General features: G+C 42.7%; 1 protein-coding gene across 1 annotated transcript in view; it reads left to right on the forward strand.

Moving 5' to 3' along the window:
- CFTR (CF transmembrane conductance regulator) overlaps positions 1-16,142 on the forward strand; it is a 147,342-nt gene that overhangs the window by 119,845 nt on the left and 11,355 nt on the right. Inside the window, exon 24 of the mRNA XM_077841557.1 lies at positions 11,212-11,301. Within this exon, the coding sequence (XP_077697683.1) occupies positions 11,212-11,301 (90 nt within the window). The remainder of the gene's footprint in view (positions 1-11,211; positions 11,302-16,142) is intronic.

Genomic DNA, 16,142 nt, shown 5'->3' on the forward strand with positions numbered 1-16,142 from the left:
ATATAACTATTGTACTTACATTTCAGTATATGGTATATAAAGCAGTATAAACAAGTCATTGTCGGTATGAAATTTTAGTTTGTACTGACTTCACTAGTGCTTTTTATGTAGCCTGTTGTAAAACCAGGCAAATATCTAGATGAGTTGATGTACTGCCTGGAAGACCTCTGTGTACTCCTGATTGAGAACTACTGAGCTATGATACTTATATAGCAGCCATTCTCATACAATCTGAGCCCTTGACTATTGTAATGCATTTATCCTCACAACGTCCCTTTGAGATAGAAAGTACTAACGCTTTACAGATGGGGAACTGAGGCAAAGAGATACTAGGACCTAGATTCCCAAAGGTATTTAGGCTCCAAACTTTCACTGAAATCAATTGAAGTTAGGAGCTTAAATACCTTTGAGGATCTGGGCCTAAGCAACTTGCCCAATGTCACATAGCAAGCCTGTGGAGGAGCAAGGAATTGAACTTGTCTCTCCCAAGTCCCAGGCTAGCACCATCCTTCCCCTCTGGTTATATTAGTATGCTACCTGACTGGGAAATGAACATTATCTGGAGTAAGTTATCTAGAGTAAGTAGAATATTATGTAGTAGAATGAAAAATAAAGTGTAGTGATTGGTCATTTGTAACAGGAGAGAGAACTATTACAGATTAAACATCTTGCTTTTTATTTTATTGATGAAAATTGTTAGCCCTCTCCAAAAATGTTGACTCTGAATTTGTTGTATTGACATTTTTATGTGTTTTGAAAGCTTTATGATGCATGAGTTTTCACTTACATACAGGATTTATCTTCAATCCTTAGCAAATCATTTGAGTGAAGCAGTATAATTAAATTAGCAAGAGACTACAATCTTACCAGTAAGACAGATATACACAATATCAGAAGGCAGAGAACTACAGTAGGCCAAGTTGCAGCTAAGCCTTCTACACCGGAAGGGGGATTCACTGAGTGGAGGATAGGTAGTGTTTCCAATATCACCCACTTGCATAATGCGGGAGTTATAATTCTTCCTGAAGACTCTATAGGAGCTTCACTGCCTCCAGATACTGAATCAGTGCAGTCCTCAGCCAACCTGTTTGATTCACTTTTTGGCCAGCACCACCAACTCTTTAGGCTTCACTGGGCCATTATTTCTCCCCACCACAGAGTGGTTGCAGCAGCTTCCTACCACCACAGCCTTGTCCCCTAGCAGACTTTCTACCACCAGCATTAAACACTAGAGTAAGCTGGACCCCATGGTGATCGTGGACCAGTGTTTCTGTCACTCGAGTGGCAAGCTTTGACTATTACAGAGAGTTAGGGTATGTCTACACTGCACACTCTTTATGGCAGTGTGTAGAATACATATGCTGCATGCCTCCCTAGCACGGGTATAAATAGCAATGTAGATGGTGAGACTCAGCTTAGATGAGTAGAATGAAGACATGCCAAAACCTCAGTGCATGTACCCTACGTGGCTCATTACACACCTAACAGTGCCTCCCCGATATACACTGCTATTTTTGGAAGTGTAGTGTCCTGTTGCCTCCCTGCTGCCAGAGCCTTCCTCCATCACAGAGGAAGACTCTGGCAGTAGGGAAAAGCTCTGGCAGGAGGGAGGCAGCAGGAAAGGCTCTGGCAGATCCCTGCTGTTGGAGCCTTTCCCTGACACATGTAGCTACATACCACAGTGTGGATGCAGTCAGCTTTTCACTGTGGTGGGTAGCTATACATACCCTACATGCCACCGCAAGTGGTATGCAATGTAGACATAGCCTTAATATTACATCAGTATTTGCTGATTAGCAGGTGAACATGTGAAAGACTTTCAAATAGCTGTAAAGATTGAGGGATCTTCACAAACTCTTTCATTAAAAAGGGCTCTGTCAGGTTACTCATTTTTAAAATAATGAGTTAATTCCTGGCTCTTTAAACTAATACAACCCAGGACTCTAACCTTATTTCCTTTCTTCATTTGGGTACATGGGCCCAATTCTGCTCTCCATTACACTTGAATGTACTAATTGCATTCAAGTCACTGGAGTGACTCCCAATTTGCCTCAGTGTAACAGAGAGAAGAATTTGACTCTTGTTGATGGGTTGCTCATGAGTACTGAGCATCTGTGGCATTGTCTTCTCTGTGGTTATGGGGAAAAAATAGCTGAAATGCTCCTTTTGGTGAGCATCAGGACCGGCTTAGATTTTGCAAACACAAAATGGAGTCACAACATTTTTTTTCTATTTCTCTTGTCTTTTTTCAGATTCTGACATTCTTTGTGATTTCGCTCCCCCTCCCAATACAAATATTTCAGCATTAGAGTTCATACTTTTCTTTAAGAAAAATACAAAGTACCCTTTTCCTGCTGCTCAGCTACACCCTTCCCCAGACGGAACCAAGACCCATATTGCATTAACTTCCTAGTCTGATTCTTTTCCTGTCTGTGCTTTGTTGACAGTTTGGTTGGTCATACTCTGCCTACTGATCCCAAACTCTGCTGGTAAGCTGCCCTCTGGTTAGCTGACTTATCTCCTGTTCTCTCCCCTCTTCATTGCCTTGTTTCTTCACCTCCCCTTGTTTGACTGTCTCATCTCATAAGTTCCCTTATTTTCCCTTGTCTCCGGCCTAGTCTACATTTTAAAGGTTTACCAACATAGCTATGTTAGGAGTGGGAGGATGGGGAGGAAGAATCAAACCTCAGTCTAACCAATACAGCTGTGCCAGCAAAAGCCCTAGTGTAGATGCAGTTATACCAGCATAAAATGTCTTTCATTTAGGAGATAGTATAAGCTTTACCAGCAAAACTCCTTTGCCACTGTACGCTGCATCTCCCCTATAACAGTTTACCAATATAACTATACCAACAAATCCTTTCTAGTGGAAACAGATGAAACAAGTAAAAAAAAACAAAAACAAAAACAAAAAAACAGGTGAAACAAGTGAAAAAGGTGAATGCCAACCAGAGGAGTTCTGCTCATATGCTCCTAGTGGAGCAAAGTGTCAGTCAAGGGCATGCAAATTTATAACAAAAAATACAGCTCTAAGGTAGCAAGTCTAAATTGGCAACAGATAAAGAGGAACCAAAGAAAGGTGTTAGAGACTGAGTAAATGGCAGTTTATTTCATGCTTTCCCCCATAAAATCCCTATCACCCACACAAAAATCCCCTCTCCCCCAAATCCCCATCACCCACCCCAAACCTCACTCCCATCCCCACCAAAAGGTAAAGGAATGCAGTATTCTCTAGGGGTTAGGACAAATAATTTAGCATCAGGAGGCCTGGATCCTACCTCCATCATTGCCCCAAATATATAAGCTTGTGCAAGGAACACAACCTCTGAGTTCCATTGTTTATTTGTCTGTCAAATAAAATAATATTTACTCCTCTGTAAAAGGGCACAAGATCTGAGGATGAAAGGGGCTATTATTATTATCCATATCTTTTGGTAGCACTTACAGGCTCCAAGCAAGTATCAGGGGTTCATTGTGCGAAGCACTGTACAAACAAGTAAAACAGACATTCCCTGCCCCAGAGAGCTCACAAGACATAATCTATGGCTAAAGACACACAGAGGTAGAGGACAAGGTAATAGTGAAGGTGGGTATGCTTAAGTAGCCTCAGTGGTTATGGTAATCACAGTGCAAAGTATTATTAATAAAAGCCTTTCAGTGTCAGTAGCCAAGTACCCATATAAATGATAGAAGCACTAATGTAAAAACAAACTTGATTCTGCAGCTGTCAGCAAAATACAATAGACTGAGATGACATTAGTTGTATAACCTGCTCCTCTACTAGCCAAAAACATGGGCTAGTTGTTAAAAGTTATGCATGTAGTCCAGTTTTAAAGTGCTTTTAATGTGGACATTTAAAGAGAACCCAGTGCCAAAAAACCATTATCTTTAGCCTCTTAAGTAAAGTTGCATGGCCTGTGGGCCAGGCTGCCAGGCCCCCACCAGGTCTGTACTGTATTTGGAGCTCCTGTCCTCAAGTCCCACAGTCAAACACTGAGCACTTGCTATGAATCTGCACATTAATCCTCAGAAATTTCCAACTACAGAGTGGGATTAGCTCTCCACCAGCACCCTCCCCCGAGGGGGAAAAAAGTTACATACACCACACAGCCTCTTCCACCAAGAGAATAAAGAGACGTTTGTTCTCTAGCCTTCATCTCAGATTTGGGGCGTGGAGTTGTTTATCCCCTCCCTGGAATCTGGCCTACAACAACCCACAGATATTCAAAGTCCTGGAGAGGGCTGCTTGAACAATGTAAGAACATTGGAACGGCTGATTTTTTCTACACTACCAATCACCCCATGACAACCCTCCCTTCTCCTACCATCCCCCATCTTTGCCATTTCTTAAAATACAGTTTGATAATGGAAGGCCTCAGTTGCTCCATGGCATGCCTTTCTACAGCTGATTGCCCACGGTTGCCCTTTCTACAGATGAGGGTTCCTGCAGTGAATCACATGAGTGATCCATCTAATCAGGCTTCCTCTCCCTGACAATGGCCAGTAGCAGATGCTATAGTGGAAGATGCAAGAAACCAAACAGGGGACAGTATGGAATAGCTACCCAGAGGGGAAGTTTCTTCTTATCCCTCATCAGTTATTGGTTGGCTTTTGCCCTAGGGGTTTATACCCTTCTAGAACATTTTTTGAAAACCTTAATGTGAAGCAGTAACTTGGATATCCGGTTTTTGAAGTATGGTCACAGTGTACAAAGACCCACCTCATTATTCTGGGCAGTCTTACTAGCTGTCCTGCAGCAACAGTTACATCACACAATTCACATGCCCATGCATTCAGTAAGAGTGGGCAGCCATGTCCAGTTTCAATGTAATTAAGTTATCTTGTGCACTGTCGTTCATAGACGTTACACCTCAAGGTATTTGACTAAGTTAAATTAAGAAATGGCCCCAGAAATTGAGCAAGTTTGGATCTGAGCATATTGTGAGGTTGGGGACCATTTCTCATTAGAATAAAATGAAGAGGAGCCTAAGAACAAAATTAAGGAGTATAGGCAAGGGAACAGCATCACTGGATGATATGTAGCGAGTGAGGCTCTTATTCTGATATTGCCTTGATCACATTAGATGTGATCATGATGTCCTATTTCAGGCCTTTTGGCAGTATGGTATATCACATACAATTTTACAGATTTAAATGCCCAATATTTATTAAAAGAAATCAGGCATGGAGAATAGGTTAAATATACGCCATGGAACTGCAAGCTAATGAAAAGTGATGATACCTTTTGTTTCCCCCCCACACACACACACTTCATTTTAAAGGAGTTAAGAAGGAAAAGTGACTTTTACCAGTTTCCAGCTCAAATGGTGGTTTGACTTTTTAGTATTCAACCTACTTCCTTCCATCTCTCTCTTTATATTCCTGAGATGATTTCCTTTCAGAGTTCATAGGCAGGACTGTTGTACAGGGTTCCAAGTAGCCTCTGTAAAATGCAGAGAGCTGAAAAGTGCAACTCCCCATAGATCCCCATAGGAAGGGTTTTGCAGAGTCTGAAATCTTGCAGTGGATCCAGGGAAATCAGCATGACAATACAGTGGGCCATCTGCTGCCTTAGTTCCATGTGCAGAACTCCTATAGAGATCAGGAAAGGCTTACTGAGGGCAGCATAGAGATTGTTTCCTGCTCTGAGGGCTCAATCTTGCAAGGTACTGAGCACCTTCAATTCCCGGCAAGATCCATGGGAGGTGAGGGCATTTAGTATCTTCAGGGGTTGCTCAGCACCCTGCAGGACTAGGTCCTGAAAAACTTGCAGAGAGCCCTACAGTTTTCAGTGCTTTTATCTTCCAATTCTCTGTTGTTAATATTTTAAAACTGATGAAAGCATTCATAGATGCCTGTGAAACCAGAACATTTAAAGCTTTGCATATGGAAATTAAAGAGACACCCTCAATTTGAAAAATCACATTTCCACCTGAAAATGTTTTACCCGCTCTCATGATGATAACCTCAAAGATGAGGGAAAGAGAAGAAAAATTCTCTTTCGGTTTGCTTACTTTCTTCCCATAACTGTACTTTACGTGTAGTCACTTGTCACTGTTTTACAATGAAGCATGCTCTTCCTCAACTCCAAAACCTGTGAGACTGTGGGAGAGTTTGCGAGGAGCAGCAGCAAAGCTGGAAGCAGAATGGATGAATACAGCTGACCGAAGGATGACAATTCCATTGTGCAGCAACTTTCAAAGTTCATTTTCGTTTCACGTTGGAGTGAAAACTAAACCCTTCAAATGTTTTCACAAAAGGCTTGCATATGTGTAGATAGAGGTCCCTGGCCTAGGGTAGTTCCACCTTCAAGTCCCTGCTTTGCTTGATTCAGAGCAGAATTTCCATCCCAGATCACTCAGAATCACAAAGAGCAGGTCCTTGAACCTGGGTCTCCCCCATTCTAGGCCAGTACCTAACCACCAGGGAGTCTAGCTGTCAGCCTTCCTGATGAAAGTTTTGTCATTATCAATATGTTCTGAAGAAACATTTCCCCACAATTTCATTTTGGCAAAAATGTTCTGACCAGCTCCACTGAAGAGGCAGTTGGTTACAGTGTGTACAGAAAGGGCAGGGTGGAGGAGTGGTGGGCCTGAACAAGTTTAGGGGTATTCTTCCTGGCTCATCTAAACACTGGCAGAAATATCCTTATACATATTTGTAAGTGTAAAAGAAACACACACACACACACACACACACCAGAGTACAAAATTTAAAGGACACTATATCAGAAGAGTTAATTTAAAAGAATTCAAATTGTCAGTGTCCCATTAAATAACCGGAAGAATAATGTACCAAACTTGAGATTATTAGTTCAAACATTCAACAGGCCTTGCAATATTTTACACATTTTATTTATACCAAGACACTGTTTTCCAGAATCTTAATGGCAATGCAGGTATGGTTTGTCATGTAATTGATTCAGACAGCTAATTCCTGACCTATTTTTTTTTCAAGTATTGGTGATGGATATATCAGGAATTTTTAAAGGTTAATTCTTCATGCTAGGAGATATCTCCCCAATTTAGTATTTCATGTAATATCAATATGCACAATAATGCCAAACTTTACAGGAAAAAAATCTCTTTTCTTTCCCAGTCTCAAAGTTAAAACTCAGACGATACAAGAATTTATATTCTGATTATAACTCTTCATGAATTCTAATATACATGCAAGCACTGGACTCTTACCACTTATTAAAGAAATAAATTTAGTGAACATCATATAGGCCAGCACAAACTTATTGGCTGGCAGTGACTGCTGGCCTGTGACAAGGGACAGTGTCACTGGGGGGAAGGCAATAGGTTTAGGGGAACATTGCAGATCTTGTTAAACCCATTCATGTCCCAGCCCCAAAGGGACATTTTTAAGGTCTCAAGGTCAGGGTTCCAAGAGCTGTGCAGAGCTGTGCAAGAGCTCCCTTGGTTCTCCTCCAATAACAAATGGTTCCCATCATTGTGGCCAATCAAACCAATCTGTCTGCCTTTGTTTGGATATGAGGGAAACTTGGAAAGAGCCTGAGATCCCTTATAGACATTATTTCCCCCTCCGTATTTTAGAACAGAGTGTAGACAAAGGAGGAGGGTTGCTCCTGTCTATTATGTATAGGAAATTGTTATTAAGAGGTTTTAGGGGTAAACTCCATTTTCCACTACACGTAATTACTAACTAAGGAGCACATTTTCTGGCTGGGTGACATGAGATCCCTGCTAGAAAACATACATGCATTATAGATCTATATTTCTGCATGTAACTGCATGGGTAATAACGGTATCTATGTGCACAAATGCCTATTTAATTGCCTCCCATTTTCAAATTTCAAGTTGTAATGAACCCACTGGCTCATTATTGAGCTAGGGAGAAAGGATTTAGCCAGTGTAAAGAGCTGGGTTAGCCAAGTCAATATCCGGCCAGTATATAATCCCCAGAGTACAGAGAAGAAAGTATTCTGGAGTCAGAAGGAACCAGGCTGGGCCGAGAGACAGACTGTGAGAGAGCTTGGGAGCTGGCAGCAGAACTAAGGGCAGGCAGCAGGCAGCTTAAGAGCTGGGGCTGAAACCAGAGAGCTGGGCAGAGAAGCAGCATGTTGCCACAGCACAGTGGCCTGAAGACAGGAGGTGTGGGGGTAGCTGAACATGGGACGCCTTGGAGAATAGTGCTGCAGGGATTCCAACAAGACTCTTACCTTTATACCCTGAACTGGCCTGCCCCTAGAGTCTGCTTAAGGAACTGCGGGGTTGCTCTTCTATTGTCATTAAGTAACGGTAGCTAGGGTATTTGCACCTTTTAGTTTCTAGCAGTCCTGGGAAAGTTAATCTCTATTACTCACATCTGTGTGTAGCCTCTGAAGGGCCTAGCACTTCTGTCTCCTACACAGCACTCAGCTCCAAGTCTGTGGTGCCCCTAGCACACTACCAGACATCTAGAGCGGACTTTTGTATGACAGCACTCAGTGATGTTCTTTAGAGGGTTCAGCTACAGTATTTGGTGGCAATTACCACCACACCTACTTACTACTGTATTTCTGCACTATTTTACCTTGGCACTTGCCTATGATAGGATGCCAATTCTGACTATAAACTGTGGATCATATCATCACCTTGTGAGTGTTCATCTAGGGTGATTTTGAACTGGTACCCAAGATGCAGAAGGTTCCATATCTATTACCAATCCCCTGAGACATCCAGTTCCCCATTTGCCAGGTTTTCTTGGTGCATTCATAACCAGCACAGAATTCCCTATATTTCACGAGCCATTTTTTCCCTTGAAACATCTAACATTTACAGTGGCTTCTTTGTAATTTGACTCCACACTGCGCATGTGAAACTGACACAATATTTACACAAGTGAGCCCTGTATAGATATTAAGGAGCTAGAAAGAAGGAAGCATCCTGCTGAACTGTGCAGGAAGGTGCCAGAATTCCGGACAACGCCTCACCTCATTTGGGAATAAAATGCACTTTTTTAGGTGCTATACTTTAAGGCAAAGACTTTTTGAAAGCAGCATTAACAGGAATAGCAGCAGTTTCAGAACAAGAAGATACTGTACTTCGTGTGTGTTGCACTTGGGAAGGAATGCTAGTTAGGTGTTATGAACCTTTTCTAAAAACTGGTTTGTTCAGTTAACTTTTCTTCACTGCTGCAGGACTAAAATAGCTACTTTATTAGTTAACTACATGGCAAATGAAGTGTGAATGCAGCCATATCAGACACAGCTTTCTCACTGCTATTAGCTCCACAGTGCCCAGTAGTCATAAGAATCTAATCCTGGTGCAAATATGCTCACCACCAACAAGAATTGTGACCCCTTTATGGGTCCCTGCTGCCCGGAGTTATGAGGGAGAGGTAAAGGGGACATCACTTTAGCTGAGCAAGAAGGAACTGGAAGCCCAGCTCAGTTGAAGGGCATTGTTCTATCAGACTTACCCAGGGGCATGGGGAGCACATTTATATCCTTTGCCCTCCAGACAGAATCCTCTTTCACACTGACCAGCAGTGCAGGAACCTCATTTAAGCAGCTCCAGTGGGAGCAGAGAGGGACTCAGCACTGGTTTCTCATTTCTGAAGCCCTGAATAGCGCCAATTTATATCTGAAATCTTTGAATTAAGGCTATTTGAACACATATCCAAACCACTTTGGAATTTGACCAAAGCATCACTGTATAGTAGTTCATCTCTGGGGTATTCTGAGGACTGGAGTCCCAGGTACACCTCAGGTTATGATTGTGTTAGTTTGGTCAAACTATGTGGGGAATCATGTGTATTCCCCTAGCCATACTTGATTTTAGCTAATGTTTTCAGTGTCCCACTTTTAGAAGCATCAAAAGACACACTAAGGCTAAAAGTCAGTTTCTGCAAGAAATTAAACAGCTGTAATCACTTTCATTTCAAAATATGTTTCTTTTAAATAAACATTTCCAGTAGGAAGACAAAAGGGATGAAGAGAAAATATTGGCTCTCAACTTTATCTACAACTAACATTTGTTCAATGTGCACAGGGGAAGGAGCACAACCATTATAATATTTCCCACTAAGATACTGTGACATTCATTGACAGTGAATTCTGTCTGCTATAGGCAATAAGGTGTATCAAGTGACATAGCAGGTATCACGTTAGTTTCATCTCATTAGGAATAGTTGTGCAATCTCAGTACCGTTTGAAGTACAGTACTTTATCAGAATCTAATACACCCCCATAATGTAAAAAGAGATTAAGCAAATATTTAATTTCAGCTGTGTCATCACTTTCCAAATTACAAACTGCACTATAGCATCACCACAGTGACAGGCGTGGTTCTCCCATGAACATAATTAATCCACCTCCCTGAGAGGTGGTCGCTAGGTCGACAGAAGAATTTTTCTATTGACCTAGTGCTGTCTACACTGGGGGTGGACTTTTCACACCCCAGAGCAACATAACTGGGTCGACCTGACTTTTGGGTGTAGATGTTCACTTATACCAGTAAAAATAAGAAATGGAACTGCTTCTGGTCACATTGAAGTTAAAGGCAAAACTCCTACAGACTTCAGTAGGAGAAAGATGATTCTCAAGATTAAGAAATTTTCAGCCTCTCCACACACCCCTCCCTGACAGGGCACACAAAAGAGCGGAAGAAAGAGTTGTACAAAATGCCTGTATAAATGGATTATTGCTATTCCTCTCATGACTCAGACTTTGCTATGTGCTGAGTATCACTGGAACTAAACTGAGGCACAGAACTGCTATTAAGTTTACACTGGATTGTGGTGATACATAAGGAAGTATTATGAAGCTCGGATAACTTTTGGATGGTGCTGGTCAGTAAATGGATTTTCTGTTCCACAGGAAAACTCAAGATTTTGAAAAAAAATCATCCAAAATCTGGACAAAACCCCTGAATTTTGGGGGGCACTTAAGTTCTGAAAAAGAATATTTTGAATTTATCTGGACTTGAAGCATTTTATATGAAGTGTTTAACTATATAATGAAATCAATTTCAAAATACACTCATTTTGAAATGAAAAAAGGTTTTTTTCAAAAAATGTTGAAATGGGGATATTTTGACATTTTCAAACCTTTTTTCTTTCTAAAATGAATTTGTCAAAACAATTTTGTGAAAAAAATTTGGTTTAATTAAAACAGCGTTTTTTGACAATTTTTTTTCACCATCTCCACTTTTGGTATGCCGTGCAGTTTTAAAATGATTTCTTATTTATTTTGTACTCCCACAGAAAGTGTTCATATTTTCTGGGTCTTTTCGGAAAAACTTGGATCCTTATGGACAATGGAGTGATGAAGAATTATGGAAAGTAGCAGATGAGGTAAAGCTGTTCAATAGTATTTGTGTTGTTCATCAGTACTATTTGTGTAACTCCCCTGTAATAAAGGGAGTTACAGTGGGAAGGAATTTATGTCAATAACTATAAAATTATTATTTATGTAGCTTTATACATAACATGGTGCTCAAACAAAAAACATTGTCCCTGCCCAGAAGAGTTTACAGCAGAGGTGGGCAAACTATGTTCCGCGGGACCGTCCTGCCCGGCCCTTGAGCTCCAGGCCCCTCCTCTGCTGTCCCCCATCCCCTGCAGCTATGCCGCTGCATGGGCAGCGTGGCTGGCTCTGGCCGGGCAGCGCAGCTTCCGGTCCTGCCACTCTGAGCAGCATGGTAAGGGGTGGGAGGGGTTGGATAAGAGGCAGGAGGTCCTGGGGGACAGTCAGGGGACAGGGGGCAGTTGGCTGGGGCAAAGGTGGTCAGGGGACGGGGAATTGGGGGGTTGGATAGGTGTGGGAGTCCCAGGGGGCCTGTTGGGGGCAGGGGTGTGGATAGGGGTTGGGGCAGTCAGGGGACAGGGAGTGGGGGGGTGGATAGGGGGTGGGGTCCTGGGGGTGGTTAGGGGTGGGGGGTTCCTGGGAGAGAATGGTCAGGGGACAAGGAGCAGGGGGGTTGGATGGGTTGGGGTTGTGAGGGGGACAGTCGGGGGGGAAGTGGGAGGGGGCAGATAGGGGGTGGGGGCCAGGCTGTTTGGGGAGGCACAGCCTTCCCTACCCAGCCCTCCGTACAATTTCACAATGCCGATGTGGCCCTCAGGCCAAAAAGTTTGCCCACCCCTGTTTACAGTCTAAATGGGATAAGTATAAACCAAACAATTACAGGTTAAAACAGCAAGTATTTGGTGTTTCTATTTAACAGCTATTATCAAGGCCATGTCTACACTATGGGTACTATAACAGCACAGTTATGGTGCTGCAGCTATGCCACTGAAGTGCTACAGCAAAGATGCTTCCTACAGTGACGGAATTTTGTCCCCCCCCAATCATAGAATCATAGAATATCAGGGTTGGAAGGGACCTAAGGAGGTCATCTAGTCCAACCCCCTGTTCAAAGCAGGACCAATCCCCAACTAAATCACTAACAATCACTGTAGTTAATCCATCTCTCCAAGTGGTGGTAGCTAGGATGATAGCAGAATTCTTCTGTCGGCCTAACTGCATCTACACCAGGAGTTAGATTGGCTTAACTATGGCAATCAGGGGCATGAATTTTTCACATCTTTGAGCAACACAGCTAGGTTGATCTAAATTTTAAATGTAGACAAGGTCTAAGACAGTTTTGCAGATGGTCTTTCTCATAATTGTTCTTTCACTGCCTGACCAAAGAGAGATTTAGAAATTTATATGAGTACCCTTGCTTCTTGCTCCTTAAACAAACTGCTTTACATCACCAGGCCATAGCCTGCCATCAGTCTGTGGACTTCAAAGGAAGTTCTTTGCACAGACATGTTGTAGGTAGATCACAGACAACATATAGCCCACCCTTTGTAAAGTGGAGTTTTAAGTACTGAGTAGGTGACATATCTTTTTTTAACAGTGACCACATCCCCTAGAAAGTCAGCTGCAGCCAATGTGTAAACTGCCTATACCCTCAGCAATGCTTGATTCTTCAAAGGTCAGCCCCAGGAAGGAGATTCTAAACAGATTTTGGGTTTTTCACTCACTCACCTGCTCCAATTATTTTTTCATTATAATCCAAACCTCTTCTTTTCTCCTCCCAAACCCCTAAAAATATTCAGATTTGGTACTGTCTGTGTGCAGTTCAAAACTGTCTATGGCATTAAGTCTACCTGTTACTGTTCAGTGTATGGCTTAACCACAACTGTAATTAAATAAAATGTAGCTCAAGTGGTTATATTGTGTTATATTTACATAGTGTCTTAGAAACAAAACATAGAGAAAGGTTAATCCCTTGCTTATTACCCAATAAAGCTGCTTTTGGCAGAGCCAAGTAGAGGAAACGTTAATAAAACTTGCATACAACACAGTCTCAGTGCTCTGATCTATTATTTAACACAGGTGAGGTTTCATGATATGGCTCTGCAGGATGACCCAGCAAGAAACACAGATGAGGCACTCAGAGTAGCAGCCCTGTTAGTCTGTATTAGCAAAAAGAAAAGGAGTACTTGTGGCACCTTAGAGACTAACAAATTTATTTGAGCATAAGCTTTCATGAGCTACAGCTCACTTAATTGGAAGCATTCAGTGGAAAATACAGTGGGGAGATTTATATACATAGAGAACATGAAACAATGGGTGCTACCGTACACACTGTAACCAGAGTGATCAGTTAAGGTGAGCTATTACCAGCAGGAGAGCGGGGGAGGAGGGGAAGAGGGGACCTTTGTAGTGATAATCAAGGTGGGCCATTTCCAGCAGTTGACAAGAAGGTCTGAGGAACAGCGGGGTGGGGGGAGAATAAACATGGGGAAATAGTTTTACTTTGTGTAATGACCCATCCACTCCCAGTCTTTATTCAAGCCTAAGTTAATTGTATCCAGTTTGCAAATTAATTCTAATTCAGCAGTCTCTCGTTGGAGTCTGTTTTTGAAGTTTTTTTGTTGAAGTATTGCCACTTTTAGGTCTGTATTCAAGTGACCAGAGAGACTGAAGTGTTCTCCAACTGGTTTTTGAATGTTATAATTCTTGATGTCTGATTTGTGTCCATTTATTCTTTTACATAGAGACTGTCCAGTTTGGCCAATGTACATGGCAGAGGGGCATTGCTGACACATGATAGCATGTATCACATTGGTAGATGTGCAGGTGAACGAGCCTCTGATATTGTGGCTGATGTGATTAGGCCCTATGATGTTGTCCCCTGAATAGATATGTGGACACAGTTGGCAATGGGCTTTGTTGCAAGGATAGGTTCTGGATTAGTGGTTCTGTTGTGTGGTGTGTGGTTGCTGGTGAGAATTTGCTTTAGGTTGGGGGGCTGTCTGTAAGCAAGGACTGGCCTGTCTCCCAAGATCTGTGAGAGTGATGGGTTGTCCTTCAGGATAGGTTGTAGATCTTTGATGATGTGTTGGAGAGGTTTTAGTTGGGGGCTGAAGGTGATAGCTAGTGGTGTTCTGTTATTTTCTTTGATGGGCCTGTCCTGTAGTAGGTAACTTCTGGGTACTCTTCTGGCTCTGTCAATCTGTTTCTTCATGTCAGCAGGTGGGTATTGTAGTTGTAAGAATGCTTGATAGAGATCTTGTAGGTGTTTGTCTCTGTCTGAGGGGTTGGAGCAAATGCGGTTGTATTGTAGAGCTTGGCTGTAGACAATGGATCGTGTGGTGTGGTCTGGGTGAAAGCTGGAGGCATGTAGGTAGGCGTAGCAGTCAGTAGGTTTCTGGTATAGAGTGGTGTTTATGTGACCATCGCTTATTAGCACCGTAGTGTCCAGGAAGTGGATCTCTTGCGTGGACTGGTCCAGGCTGAGTTTGATGGTGGGATGGAAATTGTTGAAATCATGGTGGAAATCCTCAAGGGCTTCTTTTCCATGGGTCCAGATGATGAAGATGTCATCAGTGTAGCGCAAGTAGAGTAGGGGCATTAGGGGACAAGAGCTGAGGAAGCGTTGTTCTAAGTCAGCCATAAAAATGTTGGCATACTGTGGGGCCATGCAGGTACCCATAGCAGTGCTGCTGATTTGAAGGTATACATTGTCCCCAAATGTGAAATAATTATGGGTGAGGACAAAGTCACAAAGGTCAGCCACCAGGTTTGCCGTGACATTATTGGGGATACTGTTCCTGATGGCTTGTAGTCCATCTTTGTGTGGAATGTTGGTGTAGAGAGCTTCTACGTCCATAGTGGCCAGGATGGTGTTTTCAGGAAGATCACCGATGGATTGTAGTTTCCTCAGGAAGTCAGTGGTGTCTCGAAGATAGCTGGGAGTGCTGGTAGCGTAGGGCCTGAGGAGGGAGTCTACATAGCCAGACAATCCTGCTGTCAGGGTGCCAATGCCTGAGATGATGGGGCATCCAGGATTTCCATGTTTATGGATCTTGGGTAGCAGATAGAATACCCCAGGTCGGGGTTCCAGGGGTGTGTCTGTGTGGATTTGTTCTTGTGCTTTTTCAGGGAGTTTCTTGAGCAAATGCTGTAGTTTCTTTTGGTAACCCTCAGTGGGATCAGAGGGTAATGGCTTGTAGAAAGTGGTGTTGGAGAGCTGCCTAGCAGCCTCTTGTTCATATTCCGACCTATTCATGATGACAACAGCACCTCCTTTGTCAGCCTTTTTGATTATGATGTCAGAGTTGTTTCTGAGGCTGTGGATGGCATTGTGTTCTGCACAGCTGAGGTTATGGGGCAAGTGATGCTGCTTTTCCACAATTTCAGCCCGTGCACGTCAGCGGAAGCACTCTATGTAGAAATCCAGTCTGTTGTTTCGACCTTCAGGAGGAGTCCACCCAGAATCCTTCTTTTTGTAGTCTTGGTAGGAAGCTCTCTGTGGGTTAGTATTTTGTTCAGAGGTGTGTTGGGAAATATTCCTTGAGTCGGAAGCGTCGAAAATAGGATTCTAGGTCACCACAGAACTATATCATGTTCGTGGGGGTGGAGGGACAGAAGGAGAGGCCCTGAGATAGGACAGATTCTTCTGCTGGGCTAAGAGTATAGTTGGATAGATTAACAATATTGTTGGATGTGTTAAGGGAACCACTGTTGTGGCCCCTTGTGGCATGTAGTAGTTTAGATAGTTTAGTGTCCTTTTTCTTTTGTAGAGAAGCAAAGTGTGTGTTGTAAATGGCTTGTCTAGTTTTTGTAAAGTGCAGCCATGAGGAAGTTTGCGTGGAAGGTTGGTTTTTTATGAGAGTATCCAATTTTGAGAGCTCATTCT

Source organism: Eretmochelys imbricata, chromosome 1, assembly GCF_965152235.1.
Source record: "Eretmochelys imbricata isolate rEreImb1 chromosome 1, rEreImb1.hap1, whole genome shotgun sequence".
In the NCBI taxonomy this organism is placed as follows: Eukaryota; Metazoa; Chordata; order Testudines; family Cheloniidae; genus Eretmochelys; species Eretmochelys imbricata.